The 10,675-nt window shown below is 43.0% G+C and overlaps 1 protein-coding gene and 1 long non-coding RNA gene across 4 annotated transcripts in view; one reads left to right on the top strand and one right to left on the bottom strand.

Annotated features, from left to right (window-relative positions):
• Nucleotides 1-5,310: 5,310 nt before the first annotated feature.
• Nucleotides 5,311-10,583, bottom strand: LOC137152843 (uncharacterized). Its single transcript, XR_010919625.1, has 3 exons — nucleotides 10,461-10,583; nucleotides 8,822-10,312; nucleotides 5,311-6,563 (listed from the first exon to the last, which is right to left on the bottom strand). It is a non-coding gene; the product is annotated as an uncharacterized lncRNA (long non-coding RNA).
• PPP4R1 (protein phosphatase 4 regulatory subunit 1) overlaps nucleotides 9,918-10,675 on the top strand; it is a 73,544-nt gene continuing 72,786 nt past the window's right edge. For all 3 annotated transcript variants that reach the window (XM_067547792.1, XM_067547785.1, XM_067547799.1), the window contains exons 1-2: nucleotides 9,918-10,048; nucleotides 10,290-10,334. In XM_067547792.1, the coding sequence (XP_067403893.1) occupies nucleotides 10,042-10,048; nucleotides 10,290-10,334 (52 nt within the window). In that variant the 5' untranslated portion in view covers nucleotides 9,918-10,041. The remainder of the gene's footprint in view (nucleotides 10,049-10,289; nucleotides 10,335-10,675) is intronic.

Here is a 10,675-nt window from a genome sequence, read left to right as displayed (position 1 = left end):
CTCAGCATGGCACTGCTGGGTATCTCTTTCATGTCCCTTCTCCTACATGCCACTAGCAATCAGCCTGTAGGTATCAAAGTTCCTACAGCTGGAGCGAAGCTGTGACCGCACAGCTTCCTCTCCCCACAGACCTAGCAGATCCAATAGCTCTGGTGTACTCCATGCGGGAGCATGTCTACTGCACAAAGCCAGCATGGTCAGCTGGGAAGATGCTGTGTGTTCTGTGCATGCTGAACAAACAGGAAGAGGAATTTCAAAAATTCCAGGGTCTTTAAACAGAGGAGAGGCGCATGCCTGTGTACCTTCAGGGCAGTGGAGTTCAAACTGCTGACCACAGCGGTCATGATAGGCATTGTGTAAGGTCTGAGGCCTTGTTTTTTGACTAAGCTTAGGCCTTGTTCTTGGGCTAAGCAGTAGCAACCATATTAGGAGTGACAGCAGCCATAAGCTAAGTAGCATGTAGTCACATCTTCACATTCCTGAAATTACAGCAAAACAATGTAATATTGGGCTGTTAATATCCTAATAGTATCTACCACTACCAGACAAAGAAACATATATTAATTTAAAAGGTGTAAAGAAAACCTTGTTTAATAGCATTCTGTCTGGCAAGGAATCACTTTTCAACAGTTGTGGTTGTAAAATCTACACTTATTATTTTGTCTTTATGGTACCCACTTCTCTATTGTTTATCTGAATGATTTCTGTCTGGTTCTTTGATTGTTTCTGTCTGTTGCATAACTAAGTGTGCACTATTTAAATCAATTCAGATGGTGGGATATGATTGGTTAAAGAACTGTTTCATAATTGGCTAGGATTGGTGTTTTGTAATACTTTAGTTTAAAATGATTGGTTAAGGTACAGCTAAGCAGGACCCAGGTTTTAACTATATAAAGTGAGGTCCAAAAGGAAGTTCTTTGGAACTTATCTCCAGGACACCACCCAAAATCAGAGCTGCCAGACATCAACAGTCTGCCAACCATACTCTGCAGAAGCTGGACTCCCCAGATGGTCTAATCCTGATTGGCCACCAGGAAAAGTTTGTCTGCCTTATTGGGAATGGTGAGCATTGTATGCTTAGTGTGTGTATTCTGTTTTGGTAATTGTTAATAAATAGAGGTTAAGGTTATTACAGTGTAAGACTCTATCACTGGTAAAAGATCCTGCAAATCCACAGAGAATTATGCCCTGAGCCCTACAAATTGGGAAAGGGTGAATACTTCAGTTAACCAGGTTACACCCGGAGCCCTATGCCTTAGGAATGAGTGCCCCTGAGCCCTAGATTGGATAAGAGTAGGTGACTTTCCCCTGGAGCCATATGGATTGGGAAAGGGTGGGGATGCCTTAACTGGGTTATGCCTTGATCCCTATCAATAAGGCTAAAGGTGAGGTGCCCTAGTGTGCAGGCAACAATTGTGGGACATCTCCTTAAGGCCCATTAGGGCGACATAAGCAAGCACAGTGTCTACACTGATGCTGCATCGCTCTAAGTACATTGCAAAAAGCCCTATGCCTCTGGCTGAGGTGGTTTTATTGTGTCAGCATAGTAGGGGAGTTACATTGACGGAAGGAGCATTTCAGTGTGTACACCTCCACTCTTTTGTCAATAAAAGCTGACTTTTGTCAATAAAACTGTGTAGTGTAGACAAGGCCTTATACACAAATAATCTTGTTAATTTAAATGGAACTACTCACAAGTTTTACGTTAAGCATGTGCATAAAACTTTGCGGGATTGAGGCCTAAATACTGTATCTTTCACTTCTGTGCTGGAATATGAAAGCCTTTTAAAAGTGCATCACAGTTTTGGGACAAGAAGTCCAATACAATTAAAAATGTATGGAGAAATTAGGTATGCACTTACATATCTATCATACAAGGGTGTAGTGTCAAGTGTTTAGAAGATGAAAAGTGCCCTAATAAAAACTGCTAAATATTAATATTATCATCACAAATATTAGAATCTGGCCAGGACAACAGGGTTTATATCCCTTCTCTTTTGAAAATAATAAAAATTCCTAGAACTTACATAGCATTTTCATCCACTGATCTCAATGCATTTTACAAAATGGGTAAGGATTATTATCTCCATTTCACAGCTGGACAGAAAGGTTATGTGACTTGCTCAATGTCATTCAGCCAATCAATGGCAGAGCTGTTAACAGAATCCAGGTCTTTTGACTTCCAGCCTAATGCCTTATTCACTGGATCATATTGCTTCTTTTGCAATTAAAAAGTGACTGAAGTCAGTATTACTATCTTTGGATAAATTTCATCCCTGTGCAGCAGGACAGCACAAAGATTATGCATCACTTAAGTCATATTTCAGCTCTATTTTGAAGGCTTGAGTGATGCACAAGCCTCATGCTGGCCCTCTGCACTGAGGTGAATTTCACTTTAAGTGAGTAAGCATTACTCATGTGGCTAAGAGTTGAAAGATCAGGCCCTTAGTGTGTTAGCTCAATAAAATTTAAACCTTTGATGGGAAATTTGTTTTCTGGCTGAGCAGTTATAGTCTAGATTTTGGGCTTACTAATCATCAGTTCTGGGACCCTGCCAAAGATATTAAATTCAATATACTAGAGCCAGATATCATCAACATTGGTCCAAATCAAACCCATTTAATTGCTTGTTGAATAACAAAGTCTCATTCAACCCAGTCAAATGCTTTTTCTGCCCCTTCCAACAACAGTATATGTTTCAATGTATTCAGTTAGACTAAATAAATGGTTCCCACAACTCTATTAATATTGTTAGAGGTTTGATAAATCTCAATTGTTCAGAATTAATCAGTTCTTTTACATAAACTCTGTATGATAAAACTATTTGGCCCTGGACATTTCCCAGATTTCATAGTTCTCATTGCATCTCCTACTTTATCAGGGATTATAGAGGTATCTACTATGTCCATCAGCATCTCTCTAAATTTTGTTTATTAACTTCTGTTAAAATGTATTATCCATTAGATTCTTTCTCAGTTTGAAAGGTGAAAGGTTCATAATAAAAACTGGTTTATTTCAAAGCCTTAGAGTTAAATTATCTTCTTTATTTGTGTGAGCTATTATTTATGGTTTCCTCTGTTAGTTCCATAGTTCTTGCTAACAGCCTCCAGTTTTTATTCATTCTTTCTAAACAAAACAAACAAACACACAAAGGCTTAGAAAAGTTTTCTCTCAACCACAATCTTTGACACAATATTGATTTTAGTCTGTACTTTAATTAGTTTCTCAAGGGATATTTTTTTATCACCATTGATCATTTTCTAATATCACAATTTATTTAAAAAACTGATGGCACTCTGCTCTTTTTAGTTTGTTCCCTACTGTTTTCAGGACCAAATTCTTTTCCTGAATTATGTGAAGCAAGGAATATACTGATCCCTTATCCTTACATATAGAAAATGGTGATCTCATCACACTACCACCATTTAGGCACAGAATCTTAATTTTAGACTCCAAGGCACCAATCCTGCAATGTGGTGGTGCATGCGCAGACTGCTGCGTCTATGCGGAGCCCCGTTTTTATTTTCTAACCCTGTAAATTCCCAACATTGAAAACCTCCCCTGTACCTTTAACACAATCTACACCAATAGTAAAATACATAAGAAACACTTTAGATTATCGACATAGGAATTGCCATACCAAAACAAACGGATGGTCTAGCAAGTCCAGATCCCAGTGGAGCTCTAAACAAGTGCAGCAGTCCACCTACACTCTTCATAATTAATTATTATTATTGGTATTACTGTAGAGCCTAGTCATGGGCCATGCCCCATTGTGCTAGGCGCTGTACTAGACAAAAGACAACAGAGGGAGACAGAAAAACAGATGGAGGAGTTCAAGGAAACCATGAGACTGTATTTATCAGCTTGATAGGCAGTAGTTTCAGCACACCAGTATTCCACTTCCACTATGAGATTAGTTTGAATGTTTTGATCAATGTTATATCATTTGTTGTTGCACACTAAATTGTCTCTTTGGAAGCTTCTCATCTAGTATCATAGAGTTTTCTTGATTGTTTTGTTGAAATACAAATTTTATTTCAGAATTAGGGAAATTATTTGAAAAGTACAACTCACCACACATCTGAAAGACCCAATTTATGTGTCATAAACATAAGATTCTTTGGGGCCTGATCCAAACCGCACTGAAGTCAGTGTGAGTTTTTCCATTGACTTCATTGGGGTTGGGTCAGATCCTTGAAGAACAGCAAGAAACATCAAGATCTGGATTAATGGGTCTGAAGTCCCATCCATCATAGCCAGCAAGTTTAAAAGTGGGTGCACCAGATTGTATGAAGTAGGAGCTGACAGTGTGGGTAGCATGTAGCCAGATACGGATGAGTTTTTTTTCTATATCATATATATGTCGCTGTATAGCCAAAAGTCTTGCCTCAGCATCTTTATTTACAAAGGTGAAAGTTTTTATGAGTGATTACAATAATGCATTTAAAACCAGTTGCACATGAGGAACTATATGTCTGTCCCACCCAGATTTTAACAAATGTTTACTAATAACTTGTTGAGACAAATGGAATTTCTGAACAACTGTACTTTGTCTTGAGATACAAAAGCTGCTTAAACCCCACACACTCCAGCATATGCAAACAGTGGCTGCCATCCCCAGGGAAGGACTACAATCACATATTCAAATACAAAATTGAATTACATGGAGTTATTAGTATATATTAACAAAGTCTCAACCTATATGCCTAAGAACAAGTATATTAAACATAATATTTCTGATTTAGTCATGTTACAATGTCTCTCTGCAGAGACTGGAGGTCCCCTATTAAACGTATGTCCATAAAAAAAATTCCATTTCCTAAATACCATGGAGACTACTTCCCCATTGTGACATTCCCCCCCGGCAATCTGGACTGGTGTGTAGCTCTGTCATCCCAATTCCTCACTCCTGGGCCCTGCTTTGCTGTGTGAACCACCCACTCCTGGATCAGCCCATGCCCAGCCCATGCCCAGCCTCCATGCCCAGCCCTGCTTTGCTGTGTGAACCACCCACTCCTGGATCAGCCCATGCTCAGTCCCTGCCCTAGAGGAGTGTTTCTGGCCAGCCACTCATGGGATAGACAGCCAGCAAACACCTCCACTCCCAGACACAATCCTGGGAACTGCCGTCTTGCAGGGTTCAGTGCTGTACACTGCACCCTGCAAGCTCATTTATACTTGTCCATCAATTTACCAAAGAAATTTATATGCACCAGCTCTGTTACTTTAAGTGAGGTCTCTACACACACTCAATCCACACGCATTGTTTTAGATCAAACAAGTTTATTGACTACAGCAAGATTTTAAGTGAATATAAATCAGATTAATATAAATCAAGAAATTAATAATGAGTCAAGGAGTTGGTCACAATCAACTAAAAGATAACTCGCATCCTAAACTAAGATTAATATTTCAGTAGATCCTCAGTCTGATGTTAGCTTACCACACAGGCCGGCTGCAATGCCTCTAGCAATCAGGCTCCCTGCCCCATGGGCAGATTCCCAGTCTTTGGTGTTGCTCAGAAGATGGATTCCAAGGGAGAGCCCCTGAGACAAAGACGTGTCTGCTTTTAACAAGTTTCCTTGACACCCCCTGGGGGTCAAGTGTTCAGCCATGTCTGGCAAAGGGCATTATTTCTTCCACTTGAGTCTAAGTGCTCAAAGGTGCTCAGGCCAGTCCATTGTTCCTGTATGCATACCTCTGCATGACCCGCACTTTGCTTGGTATCTGCCTGGATCTATCTGAGGATATTACATAGCAGAGTTTCATATCTGTACATATGTGACAATGCAGGAAACATGTTGCCATAACAATACTGTTCAGTATGTCATGAGCATTCCAAAAACACCTTACATGCCATACTATGCATGAGACAATACACAATCACACTATAAGGGTGTACAGTGTGTCAGTTAAAGTGGTACACATATAAATACTATAATTAACAAAACTAACACTATTAACATGCATGTACTCCAACTGAAATTCCAAATTATATAAACCCCAGCTGGAATATGCTTATGTATTTAAAATGAACATCCCTTTAAGGTATAGAAAAGTAATTTGATACATTTTAAACAGTAATTTATATTTAGCACACGTTTTTACCCATCTGTATGATTTGGAAAATGGTACAAAAAACAAAACTTCAGGAACACACAATGGGTCCTTTTAGGTAGTCTCTCTCCCTTTAGTAGCCCTTTCTATATAAAGAGTCTGATACTGCACCACTGAATTCTATGGGTGTTTTGCTATTGACTTCAGTGGAAGCAAAATTGGGGACCTAAATGGGGGAGCAGGGGAGAGAAAGGAACCTTCTTGGAAATAATCTTTAGGAATAAAGATAGCAAACTTGATCTGTGGGTCACACTTAGCTGTTCAGCAGTCCTCTTATTGTTCCGTTGTTATTTCTGCATTTCTGGTATTCCATGAAGTTAAAGGTTGCCATTAAATCTTGGAAGAATATTTTTCCTTAAATTCAATCTTCAGTTTGGCAGGATGCACCATGGCACGTATTCTATTGTAATGGGGGATCTTCTTGAAGTTAGGAAATTCCATCCCTGGATTTTAAGACAATATGTCAGACTAAAAGGAAATGTGGAAGAAGTTATGACCTGTGGGCTCCACTGATTTCACTCAGGACTAAAAAGGTGTGAATCAGGCCCTTAGAGATTTGAAGAAAAGCTTGTGAATTTAAAAAAAAAAAAAAAAAGACTAGTCAGACTGAATTTTTATGACAAAGGAAAAACAGAATTTAGGCAACAAATTATTTACAATACCTCAGGAAAATAACAGATTGATAAACTACATAAATAAGCTATTTAAGTTATTTATATAAATAAGCTATAATAAGTAAATAAGCTATTTGTGAGGCATACTGTCAAAATTGTTAGGCCAACATTTAAACTACCTGAATTGTGGTTCTGTTACATAAGAATGACTATACTGGGTCAGACCAATGATCCAGCTAGCACAGTACCATGTCTTTTGACAGTGGCAGTACCAGATACTTCAGGAGGAATTAACAGAATACGGCAATTATTGAGTGATCCATCCCTTGTCATCCACTCCCAGGTTATGGCAGTCAGAGGCTCTGAGCTTTAGGGAAACACAGAGCTGTATCCCTGACCATCTTGGCTAATGCCCTTTGATGGACCTCCATCAAATTTATCTAATTCGTTTTTGAACCCAGTTATACTTTTGACTGTCACAATATCCACTGGCAATCCTACAGATTAACTTTGTGTTGTGTGAAGAAGTACTTCCTTATGTTTGTTGTAAACCTGCCGCCTATTAATTTTATTGGGTGACGCCTGGTCCTTGTCTTACGTGAAGGGGCAAATTACACTTCCTTATTTACTTTCGCCTCACTTGTTATGATTTTATGGACCCCTATCATATCCTCCCTTAGTCATCTCTTTTCTAAAATAAACAGTCAGCCTTTTTAATCTCTTATATGGAAATTGTTCCATACTCCTAATCACTTGTTGCCCTTCTCTGTACTTTTTCCAATTCTGATAGATCTTTTTTGAAATGGTGTGACCAGAACTTCATGCAGTATTCCAGGTGTGGGTGTACCATGACATTATGATATTTTCTATCTTATTATCTATCCTTTTCCTAATGTTCTCCTAACAATCCGTTAGCTTTTTTGACTGTGGCTGCACATTGAGCAGATGTTTTCAGAGAACTATCCATGATGACTCCAAGATCTTTCTTGACTGGTAACAGCTAATTTAGATCCCATCATTTTGTATGTATAGATGGGATTTTTCTTCCAATGTGCATTTCTTTGCACTTATCAACACTGAATTTCATCTGCTATTTTGTTGCCCAGTCACCTAGTTTAGTGAGATCCCTTTGTATCTTTTAGCAGTCACCTTTGGACATAACTATCTTTAGTAATTTTGTGCTGTCTGCAAATGTTGCCATCTCATTGTTTACTCCTTTTTCCAGGTCATTTATGACTATATTAAACAGCACTGGCCCCAGTATACATATGGTAAATACATACTTATTTACCTCTCTTCACTGTGAAGAAGACCATTTATTCCTACTCTTTATTTCCTATTTTTTAACTAGTCACTGATCCAGGAGAGGACCTTCCCTCTTAACCCGACTGCTTTCTTTGCATAAGAACATTTGGTGTGGGACTTTGTCAAAGGTCCCTTGTTTGGACAACTGGTCTAAAAATAATGTACGTATTCACTTTTCTGGGTATTTTCAACCTCAGCAAAAAAGGAAATTGATAATAAATAATAATTGAATAATTGAAAATAATAATAAAAGAATGGTGGAATACTGAGGTAAGGGCTTCTAGAGAGCATTATTGTCAATGATGATCCATTTTTTAGGCAAAATGTAACTGCCTTATGAAGTGCCACGGAGTGTTCAACTAATCAAATCACTAGATTGAGCAACAGTCTTAGCCTTCTCATTTCCAAAAGAAAGTACCCTGTGGTAAGAATGATTCTTTATGACAGTGGACTGCACCATTGAGTGTAAAGTATGGCTAAGGACTGGAGAAGAATTATTGCTTTTGTTTAAATTTAAATGGTGTTTTTAAATAAAAACAAATAAACAGCAGCAATAAACAGCATCCCTATGGAGCGTTTCACAACAGATTTTTAAATTAGAGATCTCTCTCTCTCTTGAAATTAGAAGATATCTAGCTCATAGTGAAGATATTGGGATGCCTTAACTATGATCCCAAGCATAACTGCATCGAGAATCTTACGTGGTTTATCTTATGCTATAGGTCACTGATTAAAGTACAAATGAGTCAGCAAATCACTCCCTGCTGCACTGTGACACCAACCTTGGAATTATCGCCTCTGGAAGATGCTTCTTTGTGGAATGACATCACAAAGCCAAATGCTGGCACTTTTGTGGCAGGCTCTGGGTCACCCTGTGGTATTCTAAAAACCAACGGTGCAACCTCACCGGGAACAGTGAGTTTAGTTTTGGTTACCTCATCTCAGACAGCACTTGGCAGACACCAGTAGCGTAGCTGAGGGTAAACAGAGTTTATCCACTTCTTATTTGGGGAATATGGAGTTCAGTTTACCACTTCTTTTTTTTTTAACCACTATGACACTGGCAGCCACAGTGAAGGTCCAGAAAAGTGATTAGAGGGATGGGGAGGAGGCTTCCATATGAACAGAGAGTGCCAAGCAAGACAGGAACACTGCCAGTGCCACTGGGCAATAGGATCAAAGCCAAACAACATGGAAATGAGTCCAGTGCCAAATAAGTGCGTATGGGAGGTGGAGAGGGGTGTACCAGTGCCAAGTGAAGGAGAAAGCACACCAGAACCAAGTATGTGTGTGTGTGTGTGTGGAGGAGGAAACCGCAATGCCAACTTAGGGGAACTTCATGTCAGAGCCAAGTAACAGGGAATTAGTGCCAAGTGTGCATCAGTATGGGGAAAAAGTGCAGTGCCAAGGGCAAGCGTGCAGGGTTGGGGGCGCAATGCCAGTGCCAAGCGTGTGGGGTTGGGGGCATAGTGCCAAGCGTCTGGGGTTGAGGTAAGGGGGGCACAGTGCCAAGGCCAAGAATGTGGGGTTGGGGGAGGAGGGCGCAGTGCTAGGGCCAGGCGGGCGTTGGTCTGGGGGAGACGAGCCGAGAGCCCAGTGTAAAACCCTGCCCGTGCCAGGGGCGGCGGGTGCGCGGTGCCGGGTCAGGGCGGGGTCAGGGCGGCCTGGCTGCCCCCTGTAGGGCCGGGCAGGTTCCCCGGCGGCTGCCCTGGAGGCGGCTCCGCGTCCGCGTGAGTGAGTCAGTCAAAGCGCGAGCGAGGGGCGGGGAGGGCCGGGCCGGCCGCGCTTGTGTGACTCTCCCCGGCGGAGGCGGGCGCGGGCGGCGTGTCCGGCTCAGACCCCTCCCTGCTCGCTGCGAGCGAGTCTCTCGGGGACGCTGGGAGACACCGCACGGGGCCCGGCCCGCAGCGCAGCGCAGCGCAGCGCACCGCACGGGGCCTCCCCTCCTGCCGCCGCCGCGGCTTCCATGTAGCACCGGGCCGGCGGGGGGGGCCACGGCAAGATGGCGGGTAGGTACCAACCGCCCTGCCCGCCCGCGCGCTGGGGAGGCCCCGCCGGCACCGCCTCCCGCCACCGCCGCCTGAGCAGTGCAGGGGCCGCCGGCGCCCTGCGGCGGGGAGCGGCCTCGGCTCGGCTGGGCTCCGTCTGTGCGGGCGGGGTGGGGGGCGGCTGTGGGGCGAGGCGCGGAGCCCCCCCCTGCGCATGAGGGGGGCCGAGGCTGCGGGCGCGGCTCATTGTGTCTCTCCCTAGATCTGACGCTGCTCCAGGAGGACCTGCAGGAGGAGATCGACGCGTGTGAGTACCCCCGTCCCGTCCCGTCCCGTCCCGTCCCACCCCACACAGCGGGCTGCGACCGCCTTCCCCGGGCGGGCGGGCGGGCGGCGGCGGCGGCGAGCCCAGGGGCGGTTCTATCGCACTCACCGCAGCCGGAAGCTCCGGGCATGTCGGGGCCTTGAATGAAAGGCGGGTGCTAGGGGTGGGGGGTGAGTGTCTGTCTGTCTGACTGACCCGGGGGGTGGCACCGCGCGAGGGGTGGTAGTGGGTCGATACGGGGTCGGGGCGTCTCTTGTCGGGCTTGAATGAGCTTCTGAGGAAATAGCTTTAAAAGCCTACGTTGCATTGTGGGAGAAGGAGGA

This window comes from Emydura macquarii, unplaced genomic scaffold, assembly GCF_026122565.2.
Source record: "Emydura macquarii macquarii isolate MOO-44397 ecotype Brisbane River unplaced genomic scaffold, CSIRO-AGI_Emac_v2 contig_212, whole genome shotgun sequence".
Taxonomy (NCBI): Eukaryota; Metazoa; Chordata; order Testudines; family Chelidae; genus Emydura; species Emydura macquarii.
This window is presented reverse-complemented; position numbering and strand designations above follow the sequence as displayed.